Genomic DNA, 15109 nt, shown 5'->3' on the forward strand with positions numbered 1-15109 from the left:
ACCCCCTAGGTAACTCGTCGATGTGACTAATACCACGCAGCGCAACTCTCATCCAGTTGCATGTACTTTATGATGGGACTGAAGTGCTATTTTAAGCTATTACCTCGAATACAATGAGATGGGCCATTGTAGGGCAAGAATGAGAACGATGAATGAACATAATGCTTTGTTTACCAAGACGACATATATATGCTAGGGTAGTGTTGCGTTACTTATAGGGAGGTGTCTGGAATTGCCGACCAGAAGTACTGCCGCGACTATCTGAAGGACAAGACAATGATATAGGGACCGTCTTGATGTTGAACTATTGTCGCTAGCATCCTTCATACTCCACTTACCCCGGCAATCCATTCGCGTACCTACATAGAGGCTCAAGGTCTTGTGGGGTTGGGGAATGTCTTGGGTGCCATATAGTTGAAGATGGTGATTGTAGGGGTATAGGATAGGGATGAGCCTCGCGAAGCCCAGTTCACCTGTTAGATTTTTTCTTGTCCACCTTCCAATATTAACAGTCAAGAGAACCTCGGGAGTGGTCGCGTGCGTCAGTATTTGATGCCAAATATCTATGCATAGAGGCACAAATGAAGCGAGATCTTCTGCCGTAATGCGACAAGATGAATGACTCCTCCACGCAAATGGCCCATTGATGCTCACAGCACATCATGCCAAGAAGGCGGAGGAATAATCCAATTGATGACATGTGGGTCTTGAATTTGACTCATCGACGGAAGATGAGCACCATTGACCAATTATAGTCTCGCCGGTTGAAAGCCTGAGGCATCAGTGCATCCTGCATGTCGATGGTGCCGGCCGAAATGACAAAAGTCTCTTGAGCCGAGCCATGTTAGTGCCTCCGCTATCTTCAAATGTCTCCGCTAACAGCGTTTCGTTAGCGAAACGAGTTCCATCTGTGGATGTGACCATTCTTGGAAGGCTTGTCGGCTATTGGCTGGGGACTCAGCCCAAACTATACCCTTTTCGCTTCGCCGAATGTCTCATTGCTCGTCCCCCATGCTCCGGCCAGTTGAATCTCGAGGCATTGCAGCAAACCAGGCCTCCATCAGAGAGTGAAAAACTCCAGTGACTCCCCCGGACAGTGAGATTGGTTTGTTTCCTCTTCTCTTCACTTGCTCATCCACCATACACTCTAGAGATCCGGAAGGTATTCCCATCTCGAGCCAGGCATCGTTCATCAATTGTTACGGCTTGTGCTCCCGACAAGTAGTCCTTGGCATTGTCAGCATCCGCTACAATCAACTGTCATTGCCCTTACCACTCACTACTCGACGATTCGGCAAAAGTCCGAATATCCTGATAGATAGGCAATCAATCCGTCTATACTACTAGTAGTATCGCTTATCAAGTTGGCGCAACCGGCATTTGCTTGTCGTATCTCCTACGCCGGTGAATCCGTGCAACAAACTTGTCCCGACTTAACACGCGATATTCAAGGTGTATTCTTTCCATACCGAGACCACCAAAATCTACGCTCCAATGTCTTCCATGTCCCGAAACAGCTCCTCATCCAACTCCTCTTCCAGCTCCCTAATGAGTTTCTCCGTCTCTCAGCCTGCTCTGGGAGCCCCTTTGCAGTTCTTCCCCGAGATGGGATCTGCGCAATTGGATGAGCTGATCGATGCCTACATCCCTGGGCCAGCTTTGATACTGGACAAGCGCAGAGACGTAACCGTGGAGTTCTTCAACCATGCCATGGCAACTGGTGAAAACTTCAAGTTCTTCCTCGTCTGCCCTGCTGTAACCTCGAGCACTGCATCTCCAGCTTCCACCATTCAGGATTCTGGATATGGTTCCACCTCCAATACGTCTCCCAACATGACCAATGATAACGTATGGAGACAGTCCTTCGACGGTGATAGCTGGCCTTTGGCTGCTCCCAAGAAGGCACGGAAATCCGGGAAGAAGGCAGGCTCTTCATCTTCTCGGTCACATGCCAGCGACTTCTCTCACATTCCTGGCATGAAGATCATGACAAAGGAGGGCCTTGATGTCACAAACTCAGCATCTCGGGGTTGCAAAACCAAGGAGCAACGTGATCATGCTCATCTGATGAGAGTCCTCAAGGCCTGCGACTCTTGCAAGAGAAAGAAGACCCGCTGCGATCCTAGCCACAAACGAGGTTCCTCCACGGATATCTCTTCGGATTCCAAGGTGTCCAAGAAGGCCAGGAAGTCTAGAGCACCACCTTCCCAAAAGCCACCTAGTAGCAGTGCGGCTATGAAATCAGACGCCCTCACATTCGACTCTTTAACACGTGAATCGCTATCTTTTGATGCTAGCTTCATGATCACCTCTGAACTCTCCATGGACGACTGGGATCAGTACATCAAGTACGATGAGGAGGTCAACGACGCAATTCCCCAAGATTACGACTTTTTCTTTGATCCTGCGACATACTACTCGCCAATTACTGAGAACTCCGCATCGGCATCATCAAGCCAAGTTCTCACACCTGCAAGCGGCCTAGAAGTTGGCAGCGGCGTTCAGTTTGTTGGCGCTGACCTACTGGGTGTAGGCGACAGCCAGCAGCCAATGCTACCATACCTCGACGGTGGCGTCGATGTCGGCAACAATTACGTCGATTTCGCTCTATACTCGCCAGGCTCTACATACCTAGATGACGAACTTGAGCCATCCAAGGATGTTGCCGGTCCACGGGGCCCCGACATCTACCATCGCCAGGCCTCATCTAGTAGTCACAAGCCGGATGTACGCTCTACACTACTTGGCGGAGTAGCTGCATCACCTCATGGCGAAGCGCGCCTTCAATCTCAAGATGGCCTACTCCATGACCAGGCTGACCACAATGCATATGCACTCGGAAACACGGGCAACGCCTTTGTAAAGGAGGGAGTTGTGCAGTCTGATCAGAACTACAGAGATCCTGGCCACGATCGAAATCAACTCTCGGAGCACTCGAGCAGTGCTGGCTCGACTGCAAGGTCACGTACCAGCTCCCCGGCAGGTACGCCTGAGTCACGAGTTCCTTGTGAGACAATTTCATCCAGTGGGTTATCGCTAGGAGGGCTTCCACCGCGACTCCAGACGGTACCGGTTGCATCTGGCAACAGCGTCCGACAGACTGTATTTGTCGACGACATTGAACGAAGGCACTTGAGACAATCGTTACCCGCGATAAATGCTGGCGGCAACGGACTGGTAACTGTAGGTCGCCTCTGCGGGACTCTGGGTGACATGATGCTAAACTTTTCGCAGGCGCCAATTCTATCATCACCAGAAAGGACGCCAACTACAGGTCTTGTGACTACTGCGACTACTGCGTCTACTGCGACTACTGCGACTACTGCTACTGCCACAAGTGTCTATGCTGCCCACGTACCAAGTAACGACAAACAACAGCATGTCAGTAGCGTCACTCAACGACCACTGCCCGAGGTTCGTCATCAACGTCGTCCCGAGGACTCCGCCTTTGGTAGAGCATCAGAAGGCATTCTGTTTACTGGTGCACATGACGCAGCCCAGACAGTCATGGCCACTACAGACGTAGTTGCCAATGGTATTACTCGTGCCAGACTCACTGTTGGCCCGGATCGCGTTGTACAAAGTATTGCAGTATCGCCGGGCAGGACCTTGTCCAGTTCTGGCGACGCCTGTGTTCAGAATGGCGCCATGTCACAAGCAGCGACATTTTCTCAAGCTACGAGTTTGCCAGTTGTTGGAATCAACGACGGAACTCAGACTGGACTGTCCCTAGTCCAGGGACCACTTGCCGCAACTATCTTGTTCGGCCTCGAGGCTATATCTCTGGCCCGTAGTGGAAATGTTGGCATTGCTACATATCGTGCTCTATCTTCGCTGGCTATACTGTCAAGCTTGGCCGTCGTGGCTATGGCTATTGGTCAAGGCGTATCTTCACCATCATCGTTGGATCGTGGCCAACCCCTATCCCTTTCCAGCGCACTGTTTGTCGCGCTGTCATTTGTTGTGGCATCGGGAATGTCGCAACAATACTCCGTCCCTTGTACCAACAAACCGAAGTTCTTCACAAAAGCGCTTGACCTCGCCAGGCGACTGCCTAGCATGGCCCTTAGCAACGTCAAGCCGAAGACCCAAAGAATCCAGTGTGAACTTTTGGACTTCAAACACAGATCACTAGGGCCCGCGTCCAGCAATATCGCTCTCTCGCATTTGGGAATGGTGTTTTAAGTGAAAGGTGTCTCGGATACCGAAGCTTGGATTTGTTTTACCTTTTTGAGGACTAAAGAGGCCTCTTGTTTAAGTATCATCCTGCATAGCGTTGCGTTTTGGAGCAGATAGCATATGGCTGCTTGAGGAAGAGAAGCATTTGACGGAGGAATGCAGAGTGGTTGGAAGTCGATCCAATTGATGTAAAATATTAGCCTTATAGAATTGAAACGACTTTCAGCCGTTCACAGATCATCTGTTTGTTCACTGTGACCAAGTGATATTATGTACACGACATGTGGCGCCAATAATACTAAATTCGCATTGTTAATTCAATATTATTTTGCCCATGTTCGTAGCAGTGTCACGGCAGGGATGGTATGCATCTATCAAGGAACACTTCTTGCGATAAATGCATAGACAAGGGCGATCTATTGGCTGTGGAGACGGGGTGATTCGGGCGCAGAAAAACTCAGAGAGGCGCAATTGACTTACACTGATACTCTCTATACATTACAAATACGCTGCAATACCACATATCATACCGCTCTTTCCTAGCATCAGACGGCTACCACTGCTGCTAGAGGTCTTCAGCGAACCATACAGGCCGGCACTCACGCCTGGAGAGGGTGCAGCACATAGGTGGAGCTCGGCCAATGATTGCACCTGCTTGTGCCTCTGCAACCGTCGCCAGCTAGAACATTGTGTTTCGATTGGCTATTTGGGTCTTGAGTCTCTGGCTGCTGTATACACTGGCCCACCAAGCCACAGGTGTTGGTGATTGGGACGAATCGGGACAGTGCCATTTGAGGCAGACAATTGCTGCTGGAAACAAACTGTGTTGCGTTGCGTTTTCTGTAGTGGTGCACGGTGACTGGTTGCATCCGTTCATGTGCCAGTTGTATAATCGCAATCCATCCAACGTGCTCGCTCTTCTTGCATCGTTGAGGCAGGAACGAACGAACGGGGCAACATGGCGGGTCACAATGCCTCAGGTAACACCTCGAGCCTTTGGCAGGCGCTGTTTGCTGCTTTTATTCAATTCTTTACCCGCCTCTTTCACTTCAATTCAAGCAACAACACCCCATTGACACAGCAACAACATCCTTCGACAGAAGCACCTGGCGGGGGTCTACCGGATACACAGACTGCACCTACGCCTGCGATCGTTGCAGGCTCACAACCTCCCGCTGCATCACAACCAACTCAGCAACAGCCTGATCTAGAGAAAGGCCAGCCACAACAAGAAGACGACGCCATGGCTGCGGCTAAGAAACGCGGTGGTAACAAGCGACCCAGCGTCAAGCCCAATGGCGCTCAGTCTGCCAGTACCGGTGCCGGTGCCGGTGCCAATGCATCCACCGATCAACAGCGAGACAAGGAGAACATGGGCCCCAGCAAGCAAATAGACCATTCAAACGCATCCCCAGCATCTTCCGAAATCAAGAAGGCGCCTCTTGGCGCATCCAGCCAATTCGGTATTGTTGATACTGCAGGATATGCTCAGCAGGTCGACACGCAGAAGCCGAATGGTTCTAAGACACCTAACAAGAACCGTGGTGCCTCATCACCCACTGAGCCATCGGGCAATGTCACCACGAATGGGGGCCTCGCTTCAGGTTGGGAGACACCGGTGGCGGCCGGCAATCAGACGCCACTCATAACGGCTGTCGTACCAGCTGAGAATGAAATTGAGATTCAGAAAGCGGCTAGCCACAGCCAAACCGGCACACAAACTCCCAGTTTTGCGCCCGAGCTAGCCACAAATACCAAGGAAAATGCCAATCTACCCGTTATAGATGCCCAAGTCGACCAGACCACTGCCGCCGTTGATCGGCTCGCCCTCGACGACAATACACCTGGACCTGATAAGGCCCTTACCAAGGACACTGCTGCTGTGGAAGCAGCGGGCGTCCCGCTCATCGTGGTCAACCCGGTTCCAGGCCAGGCTCCGATTGCACTGAAGCCGCTTGCCCCCTTGGTGACGCCCCCTAGTCAGGTGCTTCCTGGCTTGATCGAGCCGGATACCGAGGAGGGTAAACGCGAGCGAGCAGTCCATCTTGACTTTATGAGGGAGGCTCTGAAGATGGTAAGCGAAATTTCAACACTCTCTCGACTCACTCGCTGTTGCCCCCTTCAAAGGCCCAAGCATATGAAATGTGTCGTTTCATATCAGAATTCTTTCCAAATATTGCATTGGATATGCGCTCGCGCTTGGGGACAACATTCCGTGTTCTCTTTCCATTGACTGATGATTCACCATGCTGTTGCATAAACGTCTGAGGAATGTTCGCTAATGATGGAGCAGGGTGATTCGGCATTGACGATAAACGAGACACCTGTAGGCTGCGTTCTCGTCTATAAGAATCGTATCATTGCAAAGGGCATGAACGCCACCAACGTCACACGCAATGGTACTCGCCATGCCGAATTCATGGCCCTCTCTGCTCTGTTGTCTCGCCAGTCAGAAGCCGACGTTAAGGACGCTGAATACCATGATGAGTCCTTGTGGGGTGATGTCGATCCAAGCGATGGTCACATCTTTCCCTACGGACAGAAGCTCCACCCATCGCCCAAGGTCGATGACTCGATCATTTCGGAGTGCATTCTCTATGTTACGGTCGAACCATGCGTTATGTGTGCCTCTCTTCTGCGGCAGCTCCGCATTAAGAAGGTCTACTTCGGCGCAGTGAACGACAAGTTTGGTGGTACAGGAGGAGTTTTCCGTGTCCATGTCAACTCGAAGCCGATCGCTAAACCCGACAGCGGCAGACCTTACCAGAACGGCTACGGTCCTCAAGACGCTAAGAACATTCTACGCGGTCGAGCGGCCCTCCTGCCCCGAACTGACGAAGATGGTGATGGAGGTAACGTTGAACCTGGCTACCCCGCCGAGGGTGGATATTTGCGTGATGAGGCTGTGTCTCTCCTCAGACGCTTCTACGTGCAGGAGAATGGCAGAGGTATGTTTCATCAATCTGGTCTCTAGGAGGAAATCATCACTGACCGTCTATATCCAGCCCCTCAGCCTCGCAAGAAGGAAGGGCGAGCTGCTCGGTTATTTGCGATGGAAAATGCGGCAGCAAATGGTGGTGTGCTGATGGACCCTGATGGCAACATTCTGGGAGAACTTCCTGCCGACGGTGACATGTCTCCCGTGAACGGCAGCTCGTCGCCCATTCTTGCCGCTTAAGTGCAGCTGTCATTGGCAACGTATTATGGTCTTGGCCGTATCTGACGGTAATAGTTCGCGACGCCTCCCTTGATGTATGACCACTCATGATTAGAGTTGCATATAGCCGCTGCGGCTCCGCTTTCGGCTCATTGGCGTTTTTTTGGACTGTATATTTTGACGGAAATACCAACATTACAGCTGAAGGTTTGCAAAGTTATCCCGAGACTGGCCTTTTGATGTGGGGGGGGGGGGGTGGGGGGCTTTTCCTGAGCATAGGCAGGCAGTTTGTCATAATGAGCACCATCTCCTTTTTAATCAAGGGCCACGTTTCAATCACTGCAAAACTTCATCATAGATATGGGGCTTTCATATTGGAAAGCATGGTTGTTGCTGTGAAGTAAAAATCGTGAAAATTGTATATTCTATATCTCAGTGGGTCTCGACACTTTTTATTCGCTGTTATCAGCACAAGACCAGACCTTGCCCGAGCTGTCTTGAGACATAGACCATCCAGAGGCGTACAAGCCCACACCGAAAATGATAAACCCAAGCAATATCAGGGCAAGATTTACGAAAAACAGGCATGTCTTGCGCCAGTTCAAAAACCACTGCCCATGGTTGAGGTACATCCACAGGAAGCCAGGAACGCCGAACGAGAACCAAGCACCGAAAAGCGCGCTAACGAAACCAAGGAGATCACTAAAGTTGGGAATTGAGTTTGCAATGATCCAGGCAATGGTCCACGTGAGAACACCGAGTCCGATCCAGGATCCAGTCGCTACGAGGCCTCGGCTGTGCAGATACCTGGTACCCGCGAACATGCGCAGGTAGATGTACTTGGCATTGACGTGCGCAAAAATGACGCCAGCGATGATGATGGTCGGCAGCGCGATGCCCCAGGCGACCTTCCGGACTACGGTACCCGTGCTGCTGAGCGCAGGGCTAGCAACGTGCTCGCCGGCGAAGCGGTAGATGACGAGCGCCGTGATCGTGTACATGACGATCTGGAAGAGCTGCTGCGTGCCGAGCGCCTTGGGGAAGTCCTTGGGGTCCCGCAGCTCCGAGATGAAGCTCACCCAGGCGACGTGGCCCGCGTAGGCGAAGACGGCGTTGCAGATGCTGTTGAAGGCCGTGGGGAAGTTCGGCCGGTACACGGCCTTCATGTCCTCGTACGCGGCGTCGGGGCTGACGCCCAGCGCGATGATGGTCAGGAGCACCGCCGACATGATGCTGGCGAAGCTGACGATGCTGAGGAACGACACGTTCTTGAGCGTCCGTGGGATTGTTAGGATGCTGAACACGATCACGCCGACGACGCCAAACGCGATCGTGCACACCCCGTGCCGCGAGAGCACGTTGAGCGCGATCGTGAAGGTCAACAGGTGGCTTGCCATGAAGAACAGGCAGTATATCACATAGGCCGCGCCGAATACCTCGCGGCCGAAACGGCCCATCAGGACCGTGCCTATGTCGGTGTAGCTGGCTACTTGGGGGTAGCGCATTCGGAACTGCCAGAGGACATAGCCCGAGTAACTCGCGAACAAGCCCAGGCCGATGATGGCAGTGAGGCCGGCGGCCAGGCCGACTGTCGCTAGGACGGCGGGCAGAGACAGAATTCCTAGGGATATGTTTTCTGCAACCATGACTAAAAAACGAGGAAAAGAGTATACTGTCAGTAAAGTCGGGCCGATTAGTTTTGGCGACTGAGAAACCCACTCATAGAAGCTTGCCACCATTTCATTGTCTTGTACTGAATTTCGGCGTTGCTCTCATCGCCAAAGGCGTCCAGGGGTATCTCAATTCGCTTCGAAGCCGTCTCCTCATCGTCGCCAGATGTAGCGTCGTATTTCTTTTCACGGGTGTTGTTCATGTGTGTGTTTTCAGCCGAAGAGATCGCATCCAGCGTCTCGAGCCCGCCGCCCGAGCCGATATGAGTTGTCGAGGCCATGATTGAAAGAAGGAATTAAAGTCCAGCTGGGAGTTGGCCTTTCAGAGAACCAATCCTTACAAGGACAAGAACTGAAATATAGCAGTAGGAGAAATCTCCCTAGGTATGTATGAGGATGAGCGCAGATAAGAACCGTTTTGACGTTCCAATATCGGCACTCTAGACTCGAAGGACTATACGCTTAGGGCGTCTCAGGCTCCATCCAAGTTCCACAAACACTTTACAAAATGCAACTTCCCCACGGGCAAAGATAAGTCAGGAACGGACGGGGATTCGACCAGAATAAAATTCTTGATCTGTTGACTTTCAAAATCGAGTCAGTCGTGGAACAAAGGTCCTGAATTTTTTTCGGGGCCGTCCTGGCCGGGCGCGCCAAGGGGCTCCTGCGCCTACCATTACCACCGATGCGCGGCTTATAGTGGACATTAGGCCTGAGTATAGTGGAAACCGTCACGTCACTTTTATTCCTTCCGGTACTACCTAGCGCCTGGAGTAAGCCTTTATGTACAAATTTGATCCAGAAACTCGAACTGTACGTATCATTTAGCTTTACAGGAAATCTTTCGCCGATAATGGTCGGGTGGCTTTTGGGCGGAGTTTATACCTTCTATTATCTCCTTTTATGCACAGAGTTTAGCACAACCTAGCGAGCCAGGAACTTGATGCAAGATCATTGTACGATCCATACTTGTTAACTCCCTGGTGGATACTTTGTCAGAATACCTGCAGTAGCTTGTGCCGCGTCTGGCCGACGCTTATAACGACTAACAGTTAGCCAAACTCGCGATGATTGCATATCCGTGCTATAATCCGACCGGGGAGACGTCCTTGAACCTGGTAATTGCTCACTCTCAGGCATGATACGCAGTGACCTGCTCGACATCACGCCCGTGAATAAGCGCACCAGATCATGTATTTACACGCTCTGTGATTGTCTCATCGCGTTATCTCTACTTCAAGGATGATCATCGTAAAGAATACATAAACCACCGCTGAGTACGGCAGTTGAGGTATGGGAAGTCGGGCTGTGCCAGGCACATTCAGGAGTGTTTCCAGCAAGTGCCCCCAGGGATTGTGACCAGCGGAACCGTGCGAAGACCGTGGGGGTCACCACTTGCCTCGAGAGGAAGTTCTATGCTTTGGTGTAAAACACGATGTTTCGCCCCGTCATAGCACACAAAACGACCAGTCAAAACCAGAACACCGAACTCGGTCCTGAACCTTTATCTGAACCTAATAGGATCAAATGCGTAGACCCAGCATGGCTCCTGACGGACTGTTCTCCTGCAAAATTGTATGGTACCTAGGCGGGCAAATCAAAACGACACTGCGTACTCGCACTTACGTTTGTGCAGCGACACGGCCGCCAGCACAATGCAAAAATATTTTATGCTGTCCTTGCCACAGACTTTTCTCCTTGGCGGTCTCAGTTCGCCCTGTTGTAGTCCATGGACACCGTATATTTGTCATGTTGCCGTACAGCTTTTATCACCACGAGCTTCGTGCGTGGAGTCTGTATCTCTACTGCCTGTCCACCGGTCTTGCATAATCTTGCATTTTTGCCCACTCGTGGAATCGCCGACAGGCCAAGCCCGGCGTGCCCGTTCTTGTAAAATTCTCACCAAGTGACCGCCGATGAGGCCACCAGCGGTCACCCCTGCGTCGCCTGGCATGCAAGATAAAGCAAGGCTGACATCACTGAGGTCACACACCTCCACTTAGTGGGATTAGATGCCAGACTGTATCAGGGTCTGGTTCCCCTGGAATAAAAAGACGGGGTTAATCTGGGGGAGATGAAGTGGTTTGCGAACGCGAGGATCGACAAGGGGAGTTTGTCATATCTCAGTGGGTACTACACGTTTTGTCGCATATCTCTCGCAACCTAGCTTTGCCCAGGTTGAGAGATAGTTCTTCAGCTCCGCAAACAAACGATTCTGTCAGTCCATAAGGGTTGACTCTGTGACTTTGCGATTGCGCCATTGCTGCCCCCATGTCCTCAGAACGACGACCGCAATAATACATAAACCCCGGTCGAGTAAGCCGACCATGGTGAAGAACCAGCCTCTGTTCAGGACATCAACGAGCGGCTGAAGAGCAGCTACAGCTGCAGCTGATAGTGCGCAGCGCACAAAATTGTTGCTCGCTGCAGCGGTACTTGGCCTATCTGGGTGAATGTCTACCAGAAGAGCACTACATGATTGGTGCAAAACTGTGCATTTTGCTCCAATGTAGAACTGAAGAAGTAGAGGAACAGATGGGTGGATGTCCTGTTGCACAGTCCAGCCATAGCCGACAAGAGCACCTACCGATACGAAAAGTTTTGCAATGGACCATCTACTCCGGGCCTCTTCGATGGGGAAGCTCTTCATACTGTCACCAATTTGTCGATTTACAGGCAGGCCAGCCCGATGTGTCACGGCCTTGTAATTGTAGTCCATCATTTGGCCGGCAACAAAGCCACCAGTGATGACTCCTACACCTCCAGTCAAGCAGCATAGGCCAACGTTAACATCACTGAAGCCATACCCACCGCTTTCTCGACCATATATGAAAGGAATAGATGTTTGTACCAAGTGCCAGACCGAATAAGGGCTGGCCGCCAAAAATAGAATGAGCGCGTTATTTCGGGAGAGCACGATAAGCAGCGAAGCAAATGGATTGGGAATAACAATCTTTCCTCTTACGACTGCTTGTGTTGACTGTGCGCAGAGATGAAGTGAGACACCCCCATGAGGATCGCTCACCCTTTGATTTTTCTCACTGGTCCCATGACCCCGTTTCTGCACCTTGCGCGCCGTGAGCCTCGCGGCCAGAACATCTTACTATGTCCTCTAGATACCAACAGCAGCCACCGAACCGTTGTCGACCACCGTTCTGTTGGTCTCGGGCAACGTCCAGCCAATGAGCAGGAAGCAGATTCCACCCAAGATGATCAAGATCCGGAAGCACCAGACCGGCTCTCCGGTTGCAAATATGGCCCCGCCTCCGATCACCGGTCCGAGTCACGGCCCCAGATTGCCGCTCGCGAGCATGGGTGCTCACATCGGCGACCACACCGTAGGATGTGCTCAACACAGCAGAACCCCCGATGCTTTGTAATGCTCGGAGCGAAGACAAGGCGGCATAACTGCCGCTGCTGACGGAGAGACCCATGCTCGCCGCTGTATAGACTCCAAAGTAGCTAAGAAAGATTACAGGGCGCCGCCCAGGATGGTCGGAAAGGGGGCTCCAGAATGATAGTGCCAAGCCTTGGAAGATGGTGTAGAGGGTTATGGTCAGATTGACTGCTTGTAGAGAAGTGTTGTACTGTGATGCGAGGAGCGGAACGAGTGGGAAGTATATGGTTGCGGACAGCGAAGATACGAGACACAATATTCCCTGGAGATATGTCAGACATCGCCGCTGTGTACGCCCCAGTGTGGTGTAGGGGGCAGTCGCCAGCTTATTAGGCGCTGAGGCTTCAGCGACGGGGTTTTCAAGCTTGGGGTCTCGTCCATGTTTGCATTCTGATGGGGTGAGATAATATGCTGACGAATCCAGCAGATAACCAGTTACCCCAACAGCGATCTTGGGAGGCTGTGTCGTCACCTACAAGTATCTTATTTACGTCCAAGATGATGCAGCAGACAGCTAGCCTATAACGATACAGCCCGATCCTCCAAAGCGGCTTCTAAAAGTGTTCACATGGCCTACGTTCTCCATCTGAAAACTAACAACCAACATATACCAGTTTCGACTAGCCTAGTGCGAGGCACAATAGTGCTTGTCACGCGCATAGCCTTCCGGAACCCCCTATAAATGAATGCAATATTTTTTATAACATCGAAGCCATTGAAACGACGGCTTGTATTAAAAAATAATTGGGTTCTTAGACAATGCTCGTTCTACAATATCTCAAAATGAGTGCAAAATGTCTGCAAATAGTCTTGCCAGATACAATCGCAAAGCGGATAAAGCTGCTAGTGTTATGTGGTATCATATAAGTTAGAACCAAAATATTCATAGATTCGATGGAATGGCGGTCTCAGGGAATATTTTTGCTTCTTGGAACAGTTCATCCCCCTTTTCTGGGATGGGATCAGCTAGAGCATCCAGTCCCTGCTCCTTTGCATACCCTTCATACTCATCTGTATACTTTTCTAAAAGCTGACGCATCTCTTCTCGAGCTCTGACAGTATTTATTGCCAGGTGGTTAAATAATCATTCATTCAGATACTGAGCATTTGAATATTGCGAAAACGTAGGTTGCCCGGGTAATGAGCAGGCGAGTTAATGTTGAGCTTGATAGAATGTAATCAGTATCAACTCTTCCGTCTCAGGTTCGGGACATAATGAATTACTCACACGCAGCAAAGTAAGTTTCGATTCTTGAGATCCACAGCAGGTTCAGTAGCGGGGAAATGTCTTGAGGTACTCCTTGATATAAGGTCTCCCAATATTGTGTCGAATCGATCGCCATAGAGCCAGCTCGTACTCATTGTGAGCGTGTAGGGCAACTGCGTCGAAAATAACTGGCAGAAGCCTTCGATGAGGGCATACGAGCGCTTAGGAAGGATATCATGAACAAAGTTGTACCTTGCATGTTTTGACCGATGGAGACGGAAGGTCAAAAGCTTGTGCCCGACTGATACACTCCAATCTCTGGCATGGTGATAGTGGTGTCGATGTCAATACAAATGTGTATGTTCCTTGACGTCAAAAGTGGTGTTCATTACCTCGGTGAACAGTTCCTCCCAATTGCTAGAGACGGGGTAGATCATAGGCAGGCGGCCACCGTATGTGGGAGCAGGGAAACCAAACTTCCCATCGGTTGACACGCCATGCCTATGCACCTCTATTATCATAGAAGAGAACTCTTTCATATCGGGGATGTGTCAATCATTTCATGGAAAGCACAGAGAAAGGACTTGACATGGTCTTCAGCACAATGACACATATCAATCGGCTTAGGTACAAGATCTGGAATTGTTTCGTAAACCGCTTGCACGATGAAAACTTTATTGCATTTGGTCAAGGTTAGTATGACTTCAATGGAAGGTTGAGAGTGACAGTATAAATCTTTTTAATTCTGACAAGAACCATTCTTCTTCACCATCGGGCTGCTCTGTATCTATTCTTGCAGTCCTTACCCAGTAGGATGATCCAGACAGGAATTGGTTGTTCCATACTGATGCGTCTGTTATTTTGTCCGGCTGACTTCGTGGATCGCGAAGGACGCGGACTTCAGAATTCGGCGAGCCGACCACTCAATTGGCCTTCACTCAGTGCTGTATGTTGGAGGCAGTAATATGAAGCGCGAGTCTTCTGCGACTAGTCTAGGTGTGAAAACGAAAGCCTTAAGGAACGCGACCTTGTAGGTAAATTCCAGAGCCCAAAGAAATAGGCAATCCGATACAGGGCTATAGTCTGCCAAGGCCTTTACCAAAAACAGATAGCACAGAAACTTGCGTGACAATTCGCCAATCAATTTGAACTAAGCTTGAGGCTGAGTGGCAATGGCAAGATGTACGGCCTATTCCCAAACAAAACGCACCTGTGGATATGTAGATATGGACAGCTTTTATCACTAACGTGACTCTTACAAGGTTCCCCTCACAGATAAGGACCTTATGCACGCGACAGCCCTCGCCTTTGTGTTTTTCACGAGTCTTTCATGATGAACGAGGGCGCTTGATTTGAAGGGAATTGTTGGGTATTATCCATCCAGTATGTTGTAGGCTTCAAAATTAGGAATCCGAGAGGGATATAATGCACCTCCCGATGCCTGGACTGGAGGTGCTTGAAGTGGCTTGATGCGCTGCATGCTTGGCAATGAAAGCACT

General features: G+C 50.7%; 4 protein-coding genes across 4 annotated transcripts; 2 read left to right on the forward strand and 2 right to left on the reverse strand.

The window, feature by feature from the left end:
• The first annotated feature begins 1047 nt into the window (after positions 1 to 1047).
• BKA67DRAFT_571715 (uncharacterized protein) lies at positions 1048 to 4412 on the forward strand. Its single transcript, XM_046103245.1, has 2 exons — positions 1048 to 3183; positions 3235 to 4412. The coding sequence occupies exons 1-2, from the start codon at positions 1495 to 1497 to the stop codon at positions 4183 to 4185; spliced, it is 2640 nt and encodes an 879-aa protein (XP_045956012.1). The 5' UTR covers positions 1048 to 1494; the 3' UTR covers positions 4186 to 4412.
• Positions 4413 to 5137: 725 nt separating this feature from the next.
• Positions 5138 to 7357, forward strand: BKA67DRAFT_537593 (uncharacterized protein; the record flags this gene model as incomplete). The annotated part of the gene is made up of 3 exons (XM_046100351.1): positions 5138 to 6253; positions 6473 to 7127; positions 7185 to 7357. The coding sequence occupies 3 exons, from the start codon at positions 5138 to 5140 to the stop codon at positions 7355 to 7357; spliced, it is 1944 nt and encodes a 647-aa protein (XP_045956013.1).
• A 297-nt stretch (positions 7358 to 7654) lies between these two features.
• On the reverse strand, positions 7655 to 9390 carry BKA67DRAFT_571719 (transmembrane amino acid transporter protein-domain-containing protein). The gene is made up of 2 exons (XM_046103246.1): positions 9056 to 9390; positions 7655 to 8984 (listed from the first exon to the last, which is right to left on the reverse strand). The coding sequence occupies exons 1-2, from the start codon at positions 9285 to 9287 to the stop codon at positions 7789 to 7791; spliced, it is 1428 nt and encodes a 475-aa protein (XP_045956014.1). The 5' UTR covers positions 9288 to 9390; the 3' UTR covers positions 7655 to 7788.
• Positions 9391 to 11070: 1680 nt separating this feature from the next.
• BKA67DRAFT_680044 (uncharacterized protein) lies at positions 11071 to 13442 on the reverse strand (the record flags this gene model as incomplete). Its single annotated transcript, XM_046108892.1, has 4 exons — positions 11071 to 12073; positions 12111 to 12875; positions 12981 to 12996; positions 13402 to 13442. The coding sequence occupies 4 exons, from the start codon at positions 13440 to 13442 to the stop codon at positions 11225 to 11227; spliced, it is 1671 nt and encodes a 556-aa protein (XP_045956015.1). The 3' UTR covers positions 11071 to 11224.
• Between the last annotated feature and the right edge of the window lie 1667 nt (positions 13443 to 15109).

This window comes from Truncatella angustata (assembly GCF_020726525.1).
Source record: "Truncatella angustata strain MPI-SDFR-AT-0073 chromosome Unknown BKA67scaffold_6, whole genome shotgun sequence".
Taxonomy (NCBI): domain Eukaryota; kingdom Fungi; phylum Ascomycota; class Sordariomycetes; order Amphisphaeriales; family Sporocadaceae; genus Truncatella; species Truncatella angustata.